The sequence below is a fragment of the Haplochromis burtoni genome, unplaced genomic scaffold (assembly GCF_018398535.1).
Source record: "Haplochromis burtoni strain Fernald_Lab_line unplaced genomic scaffold, NCSU_Asbu1 Contig_56, whole genome shotgun sequence".
NCBI lineage: Eukaryota > Metazoa > Chordata > Actinopteri > Cichliformes > Cichlidae > Haplochromis > Haplochromis burtoni.
This window is the reverse complement of record NW_024582417.1, coordinates 2,397,210-2,418,469: the sequence shown is the minus strand read 5'-3', so window position 1 is coordinate 2,418,469 and position 21,260 is coordinate 2,397,210. Positions and strand designations below refer to the sequence as shown.

General features: G+C 39.6%; 1 protein-coding gene across 1 annotated transcript; it reads right to left on the bottom strand.

Annotated features, from left to right (window-relative positions):
* Window positions 1–1,012: 1,012 nt before the first annotated feature.
* On the bottom strand, window positions 1,013–16,388 carry arhgap31 (Rho GTPase activating protein 31). Its single transcript, XM_005922222.3, has 12 exons — window positions 15,546–16,388; window positions 12,120–12,222; window positions 11,599–11,743; window positions 10,305–10,387; window positions 10,072–10,179; window positions 9,848–9,984; window positions 9,551–9,758; window positions 9,331–9,452; window positions 9,062–9,109; window positions 8,221–8,853; window positions 7,973–8,121; window positions 1,013–7,664 (listed from the first exon to the last, which is right to left on the bottom strand). The coding sequence occupies exons 1-12, from the start codon at window positions 15,643–15,645 to the stop codon at window positions 5,664–5,666; spliced, it is 3,837 nt and encodes a 1,278-aa protein (XP_005922284.1). The 5' UTR covers window positions 15,646–16,388; the 3' UTR covers window positions 1,013–5,663.
* Window positions 16,389–21,260: the final 4,872 nt, after the last annotated feature.

Below are 21,260 nucleotides of genomic sequence, written 5' to 3'. Positions count from 1 at the left end.
CAGTCTATCACGGTTATCATTTTATATTTCGCTGCAGCTTCAACTAACATCTCGACCTGCACTGATGGACTGGAAATGGGTTCAGCTGCTCACGCTGTGTTATAAAATGAATGTTATTAAAAAAAAAAAAGACAGAAAAAAAACCCCGCAAAAGCAACACGTTTCATTACGGAGCTGTTGTTGGTGACAAAGTGTGTTGAGCTTGCTGAAGTGGCGAGGAAGAAAACCGCTCGTCATTGCCTTGAACTCCGGCTGCATTCTGCTGCAACATTTGAACCCATTCAACTGTATATAATCTGTTTAACAGCTAATCAGCAGTGTAAGATGAAGGACTGGCACGCAGCTTCACTTTTCCTCAGTCGCCCCTCGCTAATTGAATATTCAATGCGCGCACTGTGCTCTGCTTGCCTTTTTCAGTGTGCTCAGAATACGCCTTTTTAATTCTCGGCCCATACACAAGCAGTGTCAAAGGTTGAGAAATAATGAACTGCTCAGACATGGAAGAGACCTCTGCGAGCGCCACCACTGACGCAACCTGAATGCCTCCGAGGATGATTTGTCTTTTTTTCTGTCTAAATAGGTATGAGATTTGACATTTGGACAAAGAAACTTATTTGTTTTCTGTCGGCGTTTGACTGTGGCACCTGCACACAGGCCACTGATGTAAATATCAGACTTAGACATAAAAACTGGGGATAACAGAACTGTGCCGTGCGCACTGAGATGCGAAAAAGAAACATGTTGGTGTTGGTGGTGGCCTATTTATTGTGTCTAGGTTAGAAAGAAGAAAAAAATCAATTACAGAGTTTTCATTTGCTTTTGATGGTGTTAAAAAAGACTTGTGTGTCATTGCGTTTTAAAGCATTCTGTCAGTTTCTGTATAGTAGCAGAATTGTTGCTGAGATGCTGCTGCAGTACGTAGACCTTATGCTGTTACTGTGTGGGCATGCAGAAGGAAACCCTTTTTTAATAATAGTTAAAAAAAAAGGGGGGGTCAGGAGAAAGTACAAGCGGTTGTCTTTCCCCTAAAGACGCACAAACACGCGCAAAGTACACGCACTAAAAACACTCTGGAACCAAAGTGACAGACAACCCGAGTGATTCTCTCGGCCGACAGATAAAGGGCACCACACCTCTACCATCTCCATCGCCTTGTATGCCAAGCAGCTGAAACACTTTCACGTGCCTGGAGCGCACACTTTCTCCGTTTTCAGCGCGTTTGTCTGTTTGTTTGTTCCGCAGCTGGGTGGCTTGCGCGGATGTGCACTGTGAAGCAGGAGCGTCACCTGGTGGCAAAGCACAGAGCCAGGAGATTAAAATGGAAGCGTGTGTTCCACCAGGCTTACAGAGTTTTGACATGAAAAATCTCGGGGGGGGCCCTTACAGGAATACTTCTTATTCAGGCCGCAGCACCGGTCAGCTCTGTTATTCTCCTTTCAGGGAGCTGCTTTGAAAAGGAGAGGAAAACAGAGAATTCCTATCTAACCATCTACTTGTGAAGATTGGCACTAAGATCCAGATACATTTTTTAAGAAGGGCAGAAAAACAGTCAGGAGGGCACTCTTTAAAAACCTATTAAACTGTATTCAGCCTGCATGTACCTTTCAAAGTGATAGAGAAGCAATGGTGGTCTCTTACTGTAAAGTAGAAGATGAAGTTATCACCAAAAAGTTACAAAGTTAAAGATGAAGCGTTTGTTTCAATATTTAAAGTGAACTTGGTGTACTGATCCTTTGTGCCATGTCAAAGTGGTGAAAAGGAGCGTTACACAAAATATGTGCAGCACTCATGACTTTTACCAAAATCTCAGACTTGAATCAGCTTTGTATGGGTGGGCCTTGTTACAGTCATCACCGAAAACTTTGATGATGAAATAAAATAAACAACAAGCATCTGAAAATGTTTGGTGGGTTTTTTGTGGAGTCTGTGAAGTTTTGAAATGAAAACAGAATTTGCTGGTGTTGCAGCCACTGGGTCAGGGGACAGTTTACTGGATGAGAGAAGAACAGACTTATATTGGATATCAGCAAATTCTTGAGTATGTAAAAAAAGAGAAAACACCAAAGACAGAAAGGGGATCATTTCCAAATGTTTACCAATATAAAACAGCAGTGGTGAAAGATCACAGAGCTAGAAGCCTTTTGAAATAACAAAGAAGAGCTGAAAGCTGTGATTCTGAGGGGAATTATGACTAAGAACTTAAGGAACCCAAACTTTTTCTTTGGAAAATATAGCCAAATGAAAAGTTTTCTTCCTTAAAATATTTAGAAGTATTTCTTTCTTTTGCATTTTTGGGATTGGTTGCTTTCATTGTCAGGGGGTACCAAAACACTTCATGCTGTCAAAGTGGAAACATCAGTAAACTAATAATTAACAAATAATTAAACTCTAGCTCTGAAGTGGTGAGCTGGACATGCCGTGATTTAATAACAGTCATTGACACGCTGATTTATGTAATTTTTTTTTTTTGAACATTTTATTTTCATAGCTTTCTGTTGTAACAAAACTCATCTTATGTACATTACTTTAGGTGCCATAATCAGATAATTAAGGCAAAGCTCATCTCGAAGGCTCCCCCCACTCCATGATTACACGCAATTCAATCAATAATTTTCAGTATCAACAAGTATACATGAGTTACAAAGTAATTAAACACTATGACACGAATCACACATCCAGGCTGTCCAAACTACAGTATAAAAACACCGCAACTTTTAATTACATGAAGGACATCTTAAATACAATTTAACATACAAAGTGATTTAAAAAAAATTTCTTCTTTTTTTGGGCTGTTCACTCAAAAATAGCAGAAAATGTAAAACGGAGATGGTGTTATTCGACTTTTACACAAAGCACCATTAAGATCCAAGCACAGTGAATACAGTCAGCACGCACAAACTCAAGCTCCAGTTTACTGTCTGACGAGCAGCGCTGATCACATCATCAGATGACCAAATAAAACCCTCTCATTAAATCCAAAGTGAAATCCATTCAATCATATTACAGAAAAAAGTGGCACAGGAATTAAAGCTCTTAATTCATGTGCTGATAGAAATTTCCTTTTAAATACTTCTTTAAAAAAAACAAACAGCCACCAGCTCTTCACTAAGCCTGTCGTTGCATGTGTAATATACAGTATCGGGTTTACGTAAAGTCACGTGAAACTTCATAAAGGAATAAATAAAGTCATTTTCCTGTAAAGGATCAGGCTTGAGATCTGTATTCAGGCTATTGAGAACAAACTAGGTTGACACAAGTATGTAAAAAGGTCATAATCTCATGCGGTGCCATCACATCGCTCACGAGTATGGGACAGGTTTCTTTCCAGTGTCTGTATTCTGACATTTTTAGAAATGAGTGTACCAGAATCCAGACAGCGCTCCTGCAGACTCAGCTCTCTCCATAACAAATGACTAACCATCAGTGGTTAGTCAATGCAACCCGTGGAGCTTGCTTACAGACCGCATAGAGGAGCAGAAATTGTAAAGGTATGCTCATCTGCTGTGGGTCAATTTTTCTTCAACCTTCAGCACATTTCTGCCTTAGAGTTAAATCAGCAAACTATTCGAACAATTTGGCCTCAATAAAAATCTTGTGGGCTGGATTCTTGACTTGCAAATTGACTGGATGCAACTAACGGATAACTGAAATGTGCATATTATTATCTCACTGTTATTGTTTATCCCATGCAAAAACATGTGACAGGGCGGGTATGAACACAGGACAAGTTAACGTATCCAGATGACTGTGGTGTTGTTGGATGACTCCAGGATAATGAGACCGATCACAAGCTGGTACATTGATGATTTCATTATATTCTACTATTTTTAAAAATTGAAGATAATTATTATGATCCATGATTTTAGAAAATGTACTCATACACAGATGTTTACATCCAACATCCATTTAAATCCTGAAAAATGAAATGATACTAAAATATTCAACTTTATGGGGGGGAAAAGTGTTTATTGACTTAACTAAACAAAAATGAAATATGATTTTGCATAAATGAGCTCTCATTTGTTTTAATTTGCTTTTTTTGTATTGTGCAATGTATTTTTCTTTAATTTTACAATTCCCCAAAACTCATGCATCAAATATCCATTCACTAGGGGTTAAGAGGGAATATCTTCAGTTTTATACATTTCTTGGAATAATTATTGATTTAAAGCTGATCTTAATAAACTGTAAAAAGCTGCGTGTAAAAAATAACAAACCCATATTCTATCATCTGTCATATTTGCACATTGATAAAGCCACTTTGAGTTTATTGTATCATGCTTTTGTTGGGGCTGCTTTGCCCTTTTCCTCAGTGTCATATTTATCTATAAAGAACAGAAACTCACTGAATCAAATGGTCTAACGGGCTGACGGGTGAGCCGTGTCTACGGCACCGCTTTGATCGTGAGTTTCAGTTTTTTTCTTCTGGAGAAAGGCTCCGAGTCCCAAAGTGCAGAACAGCATTGTTTTAAAAAACCCAGCTTTGTTCCTGCAGCGATAACTCATGTACGCAAATCATAGTATAGTTATTTTAAAATCCTACATGCTGCTGTGTGGATCCTCTAGTTTATTATTTATGTCTTCACTATGGCACATTGTGCTTATCTGCTGTCCATGTATTTCTTTAAATATGCGTGTGAGGATGGATTACCTACTTACTCCATACCAAACCTTCCTAACCTGACCATTTTGAACTAAGTGTGCCTGACTTGAATATTTCCATTTCATATCTTTAAACTTCTCCATACTTCTACTTTACTGAACTACATTTCTGTTATATCAGACAGGTACAGCTACTAACCCTTTTATGCACAAAAACATCTACTAATCAGTGCAACAGATATTCCCTTAGCTTTCTTTCCTACTTCGTTAATCATCTCCAGACCCCTCGGGTTTCACTTCTAACTGTGGTAGTAAAATGTGGTTTAGACACTGCTACACCAAATGACTCCATACAAGTTTAAAAGGGACATTTTTTTCAGAGGTCTGTGTTGCTGGTAACATTTTACTTTCATGTATAACTTGGATTTTGAAGCTGTGTATGGTTAAAATGGTACTTCAAGCCTCTGGATAAACAACCAGTTTTTCAACCCTGAGTTAAGATTTTGTTTTCCTTTTTTTACGGTTTAAAAGGTCAATAGTGATTTTTCATTCATCAGAAAATATTTAGCACAGCTCACTATTCCATCTATGACAAAAGCTGCCCGGCAGCCAGTTTGCAAGTTGCAGTTTTAATAGCAAAAGGATGCTTTTCATACTTTCCAGTCTGGCAGTGATTCTCTTTGACAGGGTAGGATATATATCATCACAAGCCTTGGGAATGAGACAGAATGTCTGTTATCCTAAAATGAATTTTACATAAATTTCCTAAATGAGCTAAAAACAATTAGATGACAGCAAATCAATCTCTAACACAATAGAGACCAAAATAATAGACTAATGGAGACTTAAAAAAAACATTGGTTGCAGATGTCACTCAAGGATAAATGGCACTCAGGCACATCGTGGCTTCCTTTTCCTCTTTCCCACTTACTTCCTGTTTTTAAACCGCCTTTCAAGGAATGTGTGAGTCATACAATTTACAACAGGTTATCATATCATCTTCCTTGGGATCTTGATGTATCGTATCTATTTACATACATGGTCGCTGAGTGGATCTCCAGTCACTCAATCTGCCTGTGGCTCCTGCTGTCAAATATCATCGACCTTCTCTGTGGCTGGTAGAAGCAGCTGGTTGACGTTTCCAGTCTCTGTCCGCTTTTTGGGATAGTCATTTTATTCTGAAGAGCGATCCCCTCTGTTGTCCTGAAATTTTCGGCCATCTCTTTAGAAAAGACATTCGCTGCTGACGCGTCATTCAGGCTCTTGATGGGTGAAAGGAGCTTGCCGTCATCCCCCGACGTCGGATAGTCCATGATGGGAAACGGAGGGCTGAGCAGGATAAGACTTTGAGGTCTCTGTCTGTTCCTAAAGGACGGTCTTTGTAAGAGGTTCCCTCTGCTGGGTCTGGGACAATCCACAAACACTTCCAGGCTGGGTGTGTGCCTCCTGGTTATCACAGGCAATTCTGGAGTGGATGAGATCTTCAAAGACTCGGCAGATTTCTCAACACTTGGCTGTTTTTGGAGTATGGGGGCTGGCTCTTTATTCTCCAGCTCCTCCTTTAGGTCTGACACGCTCGGAGGAGGTGCAGCATTGCTTTTCTCCGTGCTCACTTTAGGATTCTCCTTTTCTTGTTCCTTCACCCTGTCAAATTCATTCTCGGGTCTGCAGTGAGGTATCTGGCTGTACTGCACCTTTGGGGGGATGACAGGGACAGCTTTGGCCTGGCACGTTTTTATCATGAAGGCTGTCCGCACAGAAGACACGCTGACCGGGGCCGAGTTTCGCCGGAGAGGCGCCTGCCGATCGTTCAGAAACAGCTCCAACTCTGAGGGCAGCCCGTTGTTCACAGCTCCAGATGAGGCCATTAGCCCCCTCTGACAGGAGGAAAACTCTGATGAAGTACGGTTTTGCTGATTAGAAATGTCTCTGATATACCTATGTCCCAGATCCAAGTTAAGCGAACACGGCCTGTGTTTAGAAAAGCATTTCTCCTCTCTTTTCTCTGAAGCTGCTGCCTCATACGACATTTGTCTATTAAACCTCTGAGATGACGCTGTGTTCTTCGATTTTGTTGTGCTGCACTTTTCCGTTTGAGGTTGTGTTGTGCTATTGCTGTTCAAGCTCGACCGTGTAGGTGCTGAAGGAACGTACATCCACGTTGTTTCTGGTTTGCTGTTTGTAGTCTGAAGAAGGTTTCCTGGAGAGCATTCGGTGCTCCTGAAGAACTTGTTGTTATCAGCTTGAGGAGATGAGCTCTTCTCCACCTCTAAGCTCAAAGTTTCCCCGTGTGAGCTGAAGGGTGACAGGTGGTTAAATAAGTGCTCCAGATCAGGTGAGTGGAGTGGGCTTGTAACCCACTGCTTAGTGGAGCTAATATCCTCCCAGGGCTCCACCAGGTCCAGCTCCTCTGAAGTCCCTCCTTCATCATCGTCGAGGTTCGGCAGCTCCAGTGTGTTACGTTTCTCCTCCAAACACACTGGAAGCCTCTGAGGGATCTCCAACTCAGGAATCACAACTTTCTTCGCTCCATCACTGAAGGCATTTTGGTTCTCCTGAGGAATTTCGTGTTTGTGAGATTTGCTGTCTATATTATCTGCAACCACAAGAACATCCTCAATTCTTAAATGATTTATGACTTGGTCTGAACTGGCTTCCTTTGGACAAAGCTGGCTCTGCTTGGTGTAAACTGAGTTATCTTTGTTTAAGGGTGGGATTTTAAGATTCAGTTTCTTCTCTTTCTCATCCATCGTGTCAGTAGGCGGTGCAGTTTTGTGAAGAGACAGTAAGATGTCTGATTCTGAAGGCTGCTTCTTTGCGGCGACTTCACAATCACTCCGAGAGGTATTTGAAGACTGCTCTCTACATAGCAAAGACAGAGATGGAGAGCTGCGGCTGCGCTTCGCCTTAACATCCATTGTTAACTTAGTGTTCACGCAAGTGCTTGTTGAGACGTTAACTTGTTTAACATTCTCATCCAGCAGGTCAAATTCGGGTTCAGTTATTTTCAGTTCCTGGTTTAGGTCAGACCACAGGTCTTTGCCAGTAGAAGATCTCTTATCCTGGGAAGTTATAAGGGATAAGCAAGCAAAGATTAGCAAAGAGTAACAAATTACAGCAAATGTACATGAGCAAGAACAACTGGGTTACCACACTAAAACATTTCTGGTATTTTAAAGCAGTGTTATTGGGTCTGGTTAGTTCCTTTTTGTAACAAAGGCTAAGCCTGAGTAAATAACGTGACGCAAAATACTAATAATACTAGCAAATACAGTAATTATTCCTTAAAAAAAATTAATTTCACAAATTATTATGGAGTGTTACACCTGAACTATAATAAAAGACAACATCTGTAATCGGAGATGATTACCAGTTGCTTCTCTGTGGGCAGGTTGTGCAGTTCTTTCCCAGAAGATGGCGCTGCATCTTTGCCTTCTCTTGCATTTGCAAGGGACTGCAGTTCCAGTTGAGAAATATTCCTCTCTCCTTGACCGTCTTGGACCATTTCTTTCCTTATATCTGAATAAAACATGTTTTTTGTTTTCATTGCAACCGGTTACACAAGTATGACTTTAGATGTGAGCAACAATTCACACAAAAAAAGGAAGATGGCCTTACCTTGTGACGATACCCTGGACGTCACCTCCTCTACGTTATTCTTCTCTGCTCTTTCCTGCCTCTTCCGTTCCAGTTGGGGGAAAGTGTTGCTCTTTCCACTGTTGCCGCTCTGCTCTGAAGTCTCTTTGCAGGGTTTCAGAGTAGCTGCTTTTTCTTTGCCGTGCCCTCTGCATGGCGTGCTGTTAGAGCTGATAACTGCTGACACACGCAGAGGTACAGACACAGCAAAAGGCTCAGATATGTTGACGGCTCTGCGCTGATGCCTCGGCGACGACTCCAGTGGGAAGAAACTTCCTGGAAAGGAGGGTCGGGAGGAGCTGTTGTGTGAGGAAGCCGAGTACAACATCCTCCTGTTTTTTGGGGAGGTGGGCTTGTAGCCACCGAGGTCGTCACCTTTAAACACCTTGAGCTGCTCTGGCAGGTTTTTCTGAGGGGGCTCAGAGCCCTTCTGGTTCTCGCTGACATTCCAGCCACCCGTTGCCCCCCCAGTGTTCTTCCCTTTAAACTCCCAGTTTTGATCATGTTCGCTGATGTCACAGAGCGAGTCGGATCCCAGCGTTCTGGATTTTACATCCGGAATGAAAATACTGCCTGGTCCACCAGCTGGACTATTGCTTCCTGTTCTGTCATCATCTGCAATTCAAAGTCCAAAAGTGATAAATATTAGCATAAGAAAATGGCATGCCCTTTTACACACATGATTTCTGAGAACTACAGCATATGCAATGGTACTGTCTTATAACGAGGCAAAGAGAAAGTCTTTTGCTAAATTAAAACATCCAAAATTTATGCAGTTTGTTTCAGTTCTATGCAAATAGTTACAACAAGGTTTAAGCCCCACCTGTGTACAAGGACTCCATGCTCCTGGATGGACGGAGAGCAGCTTTTTCTGAAAACAAAAAAGAAATATTAAATTAACACTAACTAGCATGGGCTGGATATTCGCTTTAAGGCCTGCATAATTTTGAAACATCATTAAAGAAGGTCAAAGGTAAAGGCAAATCATGTTGTCCAACTGTTTCTAACTTGCTTGGCTGTTCATGTTGCCCGGTGGGGACGTATATTTAGCTAGTTTTCCTTTAAATAGTTCTCTCCTGTCGGAATCTTTACCTGTCATTCCCTGTGCTCTTATGAGCACACTGCCATTTCGGCTAAGTTTTCCCTTTGGGTCCAAAGACCTTCCGATGTTAAAGATAGACTTCCACTTCTTCGATTTCCCAGAAAACTTTCTCCTGACAAACGAAGAGAGAAGATTAAGCTCACTGGCATCTGTCACATGTCACAGCATCACAGCACTTTAAACACACGTGAGGCTGAGGCCAAATCTTACTTGTTGTCTGATATGTCTATGACGGTGTGATAGAGCGTGGCCGTGCTTGTATCAGGCAAACTGTTCTCTCGCTGGCGTTCTTTATGGAGAGGGTGGTCTGGACTTAAGGAGCGAGCCTGAGCTTCTTCCAAACTCATCAACTTCATTGGCCCACACTGGCCACTGATGGGGAGCGTGGCGTACTTTTCCCCACACTTCGAAACCGGTCCTGGAGAAATATAAAATGTTGTTTTTTGCGCTGGTAACTGAGAAAATGCTTCAGCTCAACATTTCTCCTCAGCAAAAGAAGTGTCATACCTTCTTTGACTTGAATTTGTTCACTGCTGAAGATCTGATCTGCGTGGTTTAAAATAAACTCAACCACCGACTGTTGTATCCGCACCTCCTGGAAAGCCATGTCTCCATTACCAGATGAAGCCTCAATGTCTTTAGATCTAAAATAGGAAATACAAAAACAAGTGTTGAAACCCAACAGTGACACTGGATGGCGTATAATGTGTCTCAACCACATCTAAACGCACCTCAGCAGATTTGGAGCCCACACCAAAGCCAGGTTACGTGTATGCATGTTTGTTTGGGTGCTCAGGGTAGCGAGGTGAGACAAGTGCTTTGCAAGGTACTCCAGAGTCCTAAGGATAGGTGAGAAAAAAATGTGTTTTCACACTCATTTAAACACGATTAGTCAAACACGGTAAAGAGTTTGTCAGCAGGACGACTGTCACATCCATTAAAGTTTAAGAAGTTAAAGGTTCACCTGAAGTGAGCAGTCGGCAGTTCTTTGATGACCTTCTGAATGTGTAAAAGTCTCTCATGATCGTCCTGGACTGAGACCACTTCCTGCATGCGAACCGCACAAAATAATTCACGTCAGCCTAATTTTGTTACTTTGAGATACATGAACGCCAGCATTCTTTTAAGTATATGTTAGAGGAAGTACATTAGAAGATTGTTTGAATTATAGAGTACCATTATATTTTTAAAAAAGCATTAGCGTTTTCTCTGCAGCTCTCTAATCATTAATCAGAGAAAACCTTAATATAGCTGCAGAATGACTAGATTGCCCTGCACTAAAACAACATTGAACTTTCTTTTTCTTTTCTTTTTTTTTATCTTAGATTACACTCGATATGATTAATGTTATAATTATCTGTAGGGTAAAAAAAAAATCTAGCTGTCAGGGCTGTTAGCCCTGTTAACAGACAAGCATAGGTTGGTATGTTTGCTGTAAAACTAATGCAGTGGAGCTTCAAACAGCTGAGCTTTTGTAAGTTGCATTTAACTCAAACAGTCAAAGTACAAACCGTCCACCTAAAAATAACGTTTTATGCAAAAAAAAAAAGGAGCAACGTTTGCAATCTGAAAGCAATTTAGCACCAACTTTGTTCTTTTAAAGAAAACAATAAAGTTTTCTAAACTGTTCTTATGATGTTTTTAGTGCACCGTGCGAAGGGCAGATTTTTCCTAAAACACTGGAGTCCTGCAGTTTTTCAGGAACCAGCGGCACGAAATGTATGAATGCCAAGGTATGCAAATGCCCCGTGAAAGTACACAGAACGCTGGGCAGAAAATATGATCCTGATCTTAGAGTTTGATATTCCTGTTTCCTTCTTTCCTACTTTCTTGCCTGCATTTTATCCAGAAAATTCACAAATGTTCGGTGCTAAAAATCTGAATTTATGAAAATGCAATTACACTTTAACTGTGTTTTTCTAACTTCGTTGTGCATCTTATGCAACAGTGAAACAGACAAGATGTTTTTCATCTTTAAATTAAGTTTTTTTCATGAGTAACACATTTTTTGGAAGTGGTTATTGTTGTCATTACTGTAAAATTACAGCTGTTATAAACATGAAAAACTCTTTATGAATAGTGTCATTAGGTCAAAAAATACCATTTAAATGCAAATTAGCCAATATGAAGCTGATATCTGCTAATTGTACCCTTGTGAGTGACATATGACCAGCTGAACGTGCAGTCAAACCACTTCTGTGTCACACAGGATCCCCCCTCCCCCATCACGACAGCAGATGTGACTTGAATGTACTCACGGTGAATTTGCTGTAAAGCTCATATGTGAGCAGAGGATTGGGTAGCTCCCTGAAGTACAGCTTACATAAGGAACCCACACAGTGGATGTCCTGGAGGTACACTTCCTTTGTAAGGTCAGGGCACGCCTCAGAACAAAATTCCTGCCTACACACAAACACACACACAGACTTAGCTGAATGCTTTGATTGTTTAACACCCCTGCTAACTACGGTTGCAGAATGTAGCTGGTAAGATTTAAGTCTATTCAGTTGACTTGTGTTATTTTGGGGGGGGGAAATCACCAGCAAAGATGCAAAAAAAGATGCAAAAAAGATCTAAGGAAACACTTGCATAACGCAGATGATTTATGTGTGTTGTTTCTTTCAAGAAGAATACATACACCAGTAACTGTTCAGAGAAGCTGCATATAAACAGAGGCGATACATACAGACCATCAGGATTAGTCTAAGATTTTAAATCGTAATTCTTAGCATGTCATGTCTAATTGTTGCAAATCTTCAAAAAAGTATGGTAGGAGTACCTGAGACGCTGGATATTTGAGGTAACCCCCGACAGTCTGTAGATCCCGTCCACAATCCCATGCTTCTCAATAAACTCTGCACATTTCTTCAGGACCTGAGGAACTTCATTAAAGAAACAATGTTAATCGTAGAGAAACCTGAACGATTATATTTCATCGTGTTTCACCTTTTTTTTTCCTTTACACATATCCACATTGCATTAATCGGAAAAGCAAGGGGAGGAAATTGCTCTACGTTTAACTTTCCACAGTAACAATGCATACGGTCGACTTCATGGTATGTGGTTTGTTCCACTATGACTGTTTTCGACTCCTTGGGGCTGGTGATTGTAGGTGGACAGGAAGTTAAAAATGGTTTGTTTGTTTCAGAGGAAAGTTGACACACCCAGTCCTTGTAGCTGGGATTACTTACGACATTTCCTCTAATAGAAAACGGCTTTTGAAATGTTACCACTGACCTGCACAGCTTTCTAAACGACGGCACATCACCTTCTGAACACAACTTTGTCTTGCTCCACTATTTTAAAACCTTATTAGAATGGACTGCAACCATACGATCCGATCGCAGCTTCCCTTTAACTAATTATGAAAATAACAATTGACTGCAAGTCACTTCCTGGGTCGGCTTACTCTTGCTTTAAAAACTTCTGAATGATAGAAATGACCTCCAACATTTAATCAGATTTTTCATCTTCCGAGTTTCACGCAGATCAGCAAACTGCTGTCATTAATTATTATCATTAATTAACTGTGCATTATGAAGGTTTATAGAATGTATTTGACATGTTTATTTGTCGTACTTAAAGATGAAAGAATTTAATTAAGGCATTATTATTTTAAATGAGTATTTAAGGTTCCTATAATGACTTACAAGTCTTAAAAGTATATTGCTACTTATGACTGAATGTCAGTCCCCAACTTATTCCATTTGTAGTTATATTGGCTGTACAGTAGTGTAAACGCTTGCTGATGTTAGCCTATCAGAAAACGTATGATAGTGGCAGGTGTTGAACTGTTTAACTGTGTCTTGTCAGTTTCATCCTGGCTAAATAGTCAAAGTGTGACAGGAAACTGAAAGCAGTGTCCGAAATCAACTTTTTGACTTATTGCCAAAGGAACTGGTAGCTTGGAAAAAAGCCATGCATATTTTTCAACACCACAGTTCCTGAAGAATTGCTTATTCATAGATACTTACATATACACACTTGCCATTGCTGCAAAACTACGTTATTAGGTTGAATACAAACTTAAAGAAGAGGCCATAATATACTTTATTACAATATTGTGACATTATTGTGTTATGTTGTAAAATAAACACACTGCCCCATAGAAGGACAGACTTCTTTAGTCTCTACAAAGTTTAGTCTTTATACTTATCTTTATACTCACTCATTAACTACTTCCATATAGCTTAGAGAAATTAGCATTGGAAAAAAAATGCAACTTAAACATAAACACAGGTCTCAGGAAGCTAAAGGTTACATTCCAAATTAAAAGTCTACTCATATCTGTTGATTGGAAGGTGTTCTTTTAGGACTCTGACTGATAAGGGCTAAAATAGTGAAAAAATAAAATAAAATAAGCATACCATGTTTTTGTTTGCCTGAAATAAAAGTTTGAATATAAAACAAATTAAAAGGTTTTAATCAACATTTAGCTTTTTTAGATATTGAATTTTATGTAATGTTTCAGTTTTTTTTCGTACAAAACGAATGATCTCGCAAACAAAACATAGACTGTGTCCTCAACAAAATGAATGCCTGAATATTACTTGCAGGAGTTAGTCTCTCATTCATCACCACAGACACCAACAATCTGCTATTTAAATTCTCTTCCTTCTGACTTAATTGGACTTTTAATAGCATGCTTGTGGTTAAATTCTGGACGATGAGGCACTCTGGAGTTTCCATTTTGTGCCTCCGCGTTTCCCGACTTAGAGAAGATTTCTGCCTCTCGCAGAAGGACAAAACGCAATTTGATTTTCATCTGTTTTACAAAGAAGCCTCGGAAACAGGATTTGACAGCATGTGGCAACAAATCAATACACGAAACTTTGTAAAAAACAGGTATTTGCACGTCTTGCTACTGTCATCTTAAATGTTTCATTAAACACTGAACATGTTACAGAAACAGTTGTACGTGGACCAAAGTATTTGATGCTGTTATTTTACACAGCCAACATCACATTCCTAATGTGAAAAACTGAAAAAAACCTTACTTCATCTAGACAGGAAGTGTATGTTTTAAACTTTCTTGGCATCAAATCAATATTTATTCATTAAATATTATCAACTATTATTTATCATTTGTTTTTTTTGATAGTTTAGATTAAAGTTAATCTTAAAAATGCAAAAGTTGAGAGTATTTTCTGTCAAATACCATTTATTGTAGATGTACAAGTGTGCTGAATACATTATTGTCACTTGTGCACAACGCTGTGCTTTTAAAGCTGTTTCAGCACTTAACCATACCAAGAAGAGCAATACAGAAAACACTTTCAAATGCGTCAAAATATATAGGTTTTTGAGCCTTTACTCAACGTATCATCTATGTTGTGTTGCTGTGAGTTTGCCGGTTGCTCTCAGGGGTGTTCAGCTACTTTCATGGAGAGTCACTAAGAGTACAAAAGCCCAATATGCTTCCATGACATAGGAGTACAACCTATACCTCCTCCCTCACTTCCTGTGTTGAATACCCCGCCTTGCAGTGTGTCCACTCTAACAGGTCATCTTTAAAGTTACCCTCTGCGTAGCTATTCATATCTGCACGTGGGAGGGTTTTTTCTTCACTCTTTTCATATTTAACATATGATGTCAAACCTCGCATATGACGGTGGTGATAAAAGAACGAGGATGACATAAACGGACACGAAAAACCCCAGAAAGCTAATGAAAACCCGGTTAGTTGAACAATCTGTTGAATGAGTCGGGAAGTCTTTGTTTCTGGTCTGTTTTTCTTGGCTCGTTATTTTCTCACAGAAGCAGGGAGCCGCAGTCCTAGCAAGTCTTTTGGTAGGCACAGAATTACTCATAGGAACTATAGTCACCATAGGAAACTGACACAAAAATGTAAGAGCCACACCCAACGTCGCAAATGACCATTTAATTTAGTCAGTGGGTGAATGAATGACCTTACTAAATGTAAAAAACTTGGATACATACAGTGTGTATATGTAACCGCTGAACAAAGACTGTGTTTATTACATGAAGGAATGTTTTGTCTTCTACTCATACAATTTTTCTGTTAAAATAGCTACAACAACATAAGAAACGACTAGTAAAGCCTATTACCCTCATTATCTTCATTAGCCTCTATCTGTATGGGAAATACTTATTAATAGGAATAGTTTGAAGTTTAGCAACAGCTCTGGTAAAGTAGAATTAGATTTCAAGGAAGCAATTTTTAAAAAGAAAGAAAAGAGTTTACCATCTTGTCCTGAATTCTGGAGATGTTCTATCAGGTCACAGCCGAACGCATTTTCACTTCCTTTCTTCTTGGTCTTCTGCTTCGTCCCTTTATTCTTCATGTGGATCCAGTTAGTAGTCCAGATGATTAAAGCAAAAGGTTCCTTGAGAGCACACCGAATGATCCATATGACCTCAAGAAAGTTGAGTTAGTAGATCAAAAAGCAGCCACATAGAAATCCCAGCAAACAGCTCCCAAAAAATCTGCATCCGCTCACATTCTGTCTGACCACACTGCTGGAAGAGGAGAGGAGAAGTGACGTCACTTTTTAAACTTGAAGTCCTTTAGAGTGTTGTCACTTTAACAGAAGACCAAACACAAAAAAGACACGGTGTGACTGTTGGTTCTCTAGAATGTGGCATTATCTCTGAAAGCTCTGCAGAAACTGCGTTAGGATCCGTCGGTTTCCTGTCGTTTTTCTTTAACCCCCAACCAGTCTCGCTCTGCTCCTTCTTTCTCCTCCTCTTTTCCTTCATTCCACACTGTCTCCTTTTCTTCACAGATTCTCTGTAGCTAAGACGAACATGCGTCAAGAGGGGCAAGAACCCCCCCAATGAAGAATGGCCCTAGTTTTACACAGATTTCTCTAATTTCACAAATAAATACATTCACGTAAACGTGTTGATTTGTGGCAGTGGTATGCCTGGGATTTTTTAAATGCTGAGACTATGCAAGGGGAGGGATGTGAAGTTAAGGGAGTGAGAACAGCTGACACTTGTGTTTCTCTCCTAGTTTAGTAATTACTCTCTTCTTCTCTGTATTTTTTTTTTGATGTGCCCAAACCTGGAGCTAACGGGAAAACTTCTCTCTGCCTTCCTGAATGCTCCCAATGTATACAGTTTCCTGTGCAAAGAGCCCCGGCTCGAAAACAAAAACAGACGGGTTCTGAAGGAAGAGGGAAGTGGGAGTTGACTGAAGTAAGGGCCTGAAGGGCACAGATGGGAAATGGGGGGAAATGGGGAGGGGTGGCGTGGCGAGATGGACAACACATGGTTCTTGTTACTAACTGCTACATATGTAATCTTTGTCTTTTTCAGTTCAGTTTCTATTCAAACAAATAATGAATTAATGGCTAAAACACTGAGTCGTGTTAGTTATAGAATGTAAATGATTTCTATGTAATATTTTCCATGTAATACAAACACAATTGCAGGGGGTCATTATGCCCAACTCCATAAATAGTGAGTCTATACATTCACCTGCCACAATATAAGGTACACCTTATATGTATTGGGTTGGGCCCTACTTTTGCCTTTAGAACTGCCTTAATTTTTCATGGAAACATTCCAGGGTTTTGTCCGTATAAATATGACAGCATCACACAGTTATTGCAGATTTGTCAGCTGTACATCCATGAGGTGAATCTCCTGCTTCTCTCCAGACATCAGAAGATGAGTACGCTGTAGCCCTAAAAGTATGGGCATGGTCAGCATAATATTCAGGTAGGCTGTGGTGTTTATGCTCAGTTGTTACTAAGAGGCCCATAGACCACTACACCACTGACATCATTACGAACTCTAAATCCACAATTTCTTGTTTTTCAGACTATTCTCTGTAACCCATAGAGGTGATTGTGTGGGACAAAATGCCAGATCAGCGATTTGTACAACAACCATTCTATGTTCAAAGTGACTGAAATCAGCTGCTAGCCCATTCTGATGCTCGGTGTGAACTACAGCAAATCATCTTGACCATGACTACATGCCTTAATGCGTTGAGTCACTGTGATATGATTATACCTAATAAAATGGCCAGTGAGTGCATTCTTGAGCGTTGTTGAACTCTGAAAATTACAGACCCCAAGAAACATATTCCGCAAATGAGGCTTGGAATTTTAAAGCCGTGAAAAACTGAATTTTCCATGAAGTGACATTTTTGGACATAATCGCCTATTCCCCCTGACAAACCACCGAGTGCAATGATTTATTAACTGTAGACATTTATCGAATTAAAACCATTTACTCCTGCCAGAAAAACATGCATATGCAGACACCAAAGAGCATGTTAAACCAGCCTTACGTAACTTGAAAAACTGATTTGGAGTAAAAGCAACTTTTTCCTATACAGAAATAAAAAGCTATAAAATAACAAGCTGCAAACCAAACATTAAAAACATAAGCCTGGTATCACTTTTTAATGGTAAACCAGATAGGGAGTAGTGCTGCCTTTTACACGTCTAGGAGATATGCAGTAACGTTAGCATTAATCTAGAGTTTTGCTTTTTGTCCACCCCATGACTTAAGCCTAATAAGTCTAATAATCATGCTTCTTTTAGCTGTGTTCTGGCCTCCTCCTGCTCCCTGGGGAAATATCTGGCTCCTTGGCTGTTAAATGCTCGGCTCTGTTTACCAGCTCATTGCTGACATTGTCTGCCTCCCGCCCAGTCGCTAACACGAGCAGTGTGAGTGAACCAAAGTAAAATAACAGGCCGGAAAACCAAAACAATGAGTTGACAGAAGCTCGAATTCTCAGTAGAGCAGAGAGAAAACGGCAGACTTGGGTGATGATTCTATGCGGATTCTTTACATACAAATAATCCTTTCTTTCTATAAAACATTAACCACCACTTTTTACTACAGCTGTCAAAAATGCCAGTTTCCATGTCTTTCTTTTTTTTCCCCCCTCTGAGAACATTTTGTTAATCCATCCATCTGTTCTCACTTCTACGTATTTATGAAAACAAGGAATCCTTTTCCCAGGATCTATTTGTTCTAAACAGACATGGCTGATACTGACATCCAGGCACAAACACACCTACACACACACACACACACACACACACACACAAAATTCAGATTCAACTCATCTGACCTGCGTAACTGAACAGTTTGAAACAACTGGAGCAAAAAGAGGAAACTTCCACATACTTAAATGACTGTTCTGCTACAAATAGAAATGAGAACATCTGACAAAGGAGCTCTTACACAAGCCATATAGTATTTAAAAGCAAGAACAACGAGGTACACACAGCAGGTAGCTGTGGACCTTTTCTTTAAAATATCTGCACTGTGGTGGTTTGTTGAGTAGATCACAGCTCGCAGAGTTGATATTTTTGTGAGTGTTTTGTGAATGTCACATGTGAGCTACATGACCAAGCTTGGCCTCAGCAAGACAAAGCTTTCATTCTGCACCATAGGAAGAGGAGATGACATCATGCTGTTCATACAAAGCCTCAGACATCCCGCTCTTTCTTTGCACTGGTTAATAATAAAAAAAGTGTCTATGCTAAGAGACCATTTCATTGTGTGTGCGACTAATAAGGAGTTATTCTTGTCCTTACTTTGAGTCTTTTAGAACAAGTTCTCCATGTTCTCAGAGTGATGCAATGCCTTGGTAGATCTGCAGCACAATTTGGCTCCAGCTAAATGTGGAAGAAGGGAAATGACACAACTAGGTAGAAAATGTTCTTTATATATACAAAAAACTGTTGATTTTGCATGAGGATATAAGGTTTTCAAGACAGAAGATTGATATTTCAGCTGTATTTGATGCGAGACAGGTGGCTATGTTGGCTTTAGTGATTTAAATAGGCGTGAGGTGCTATGTCAATTTGCTTAAACTATATCAACAGAGAGTCTAACTCTTTGTTTGCATAGCCTCTTCACGCCAAACCTGATTAGGCCATGTTTTCTAACTAAGCAGGAATATTAGAATCCTAGAAAATAAGATATAAGTTTACATTATTTGAACATCAAGAAAGATCATTTATTGTTTTATTTTCTTTTATTGTTCCATGTCTGAGCTGTGTGTCTCTGCACAGCCAAAATACTTAATCCTGTTATTATTATTATAATGAATTGAGGCCACTGTCCCAGTTGTTTGGCAATAAATGCAATTTTCTTAAATACCTTGAGATGTCCTCTTTAAACTGGAAGTTGTGCTCTCCACGCCCTCCTCTGGTCAAATCTTTGCACTACAGCAAGTTGCACAGTGAGGTTGTGCTTCTTATGTAATGCACAGTTACAACAAATATGCATAGATATGTACAAAATTGAATGCGTCACAAACAGCTGGACATTGCACGTCTTTACTGAACACATTCAGTGACCGTTCACTGTGTAGGGCAGTGATTCTGGCAACTCACAGACCTCTAGTAGCAATAACCTGCATTTTCTTTACCTTCTTATTAATTATGAACATTAAGTGCCTAATAGTACTTTGACTTGACCGTTCCCATTTTTTTTAACCAGTGCATAAGATCGGGGTCTTGTGGTAATCACAGGAGGCCCAAACAAGGACATTTTGGTATTTTGTGTTGATGTGCAGTGCACTTTTCCTCCAAATATGACGTTAGAAATCATTTCCAAAAAGCAAAGCTTCCTTCCTTCGTCCTTTGAGATGAGCTGCAGATCAACACTTGCTTTTGGTTAATTATTTTCCACAGTTGTTTTTCCTGTTATCCTCAGGTTCAGCTTTTCATTTCGCTCAGATGTGCATGGCGTGCACTGCATAAGATCTTTGCAGACTGTTGTTACTAAATAATTTAGAGCAGGCCCGAGTTCCCTTCATTTGTACATAATTTGTCTTATTGTGAAACTGATAAACACTCTGCTCTCCAGACGTGCCTTTGAAGTCTTTTCCAGCTTTGTGCATATTTATGGTGCGGGAAATAATTATTTGATCCCCTGGTGAATTTGTAAGTTTGCTCACTTAAAAAGAAATAAACTAATACAAAATTAGAGACTTTTTAATTTTAATGGCAAGAAAAATAAATAAACCAAATAAACTAAACCAACTAAAAATCCAGAAAAAAAAAAACCAATACATAGAAGTTATAAGTTGGTCACCAGGTCTGCACACATCTCAGGAAGGATTTTGGTGTACTTCTCTTTACAGAAACTTGAAGTCCTTTAGTTTTCTTAGCCAGGCTTCAGCTTCCTCCACAGATGTTCTATGGGACTGAGGTCTGCAGACTGGCCTGGCCACTCCATGATCTCATGACCTCTTTGGCCTTACCCATGAAGATTGAGTTTGGACTGGAATAAACTGATTCTATAGGAAGCTGTGCTTTATAAACATAAGTTAAGTTGAGATCAGAAGTATTGTGATTGATTGTATTCTGTGTGGCAATGTGGGGGAGCCATAATTCTAGCTAATAATCAGAATCATTCATTCCATGCACACAAATCAAGAGTATCTAATAAATACAACATAAAAATATAAATAAATGCATGCGTGTTTGAGTAATTGTTGATTGTCCCGGTTCGTGTAAGGTGTTCAAACGGATGTTCATTAATTGTTTACTTACTATTGTAACAACCCTGGCAAATGTACTTTTTTCCCCCAGTCTGTTTGTTTTAGTTTTTATTGTATTGTACTGCCTTCCTGGAATAGGTGCATGCTGGGGGATGTGTCCTTCTGGAAATCTTTTCATAACCTTGGAATTTTGGGGGAGGCATTTGATATTTTCTCTCTCTTCATTAAAATAGAATTACCATAAAAAATATTGACATAATTTCTAAGTTCTGATAAGTGAATCACTCTTTCCTTCTGGCTTTCCAAGCAGACAGTTTTGTTTTTTTTTTAAAATTGCTCCATTTAGAGTAACTTGTCTATAACCCATACCTCCACTCTCACACCCTTATTTGACACACCTCCTTTTTTGGAAATAAACAACTCATTAATCTAAAGGTTTTATAATTTTTCAGCCAGTAAATGATAAAAGAGTGTTTTTAG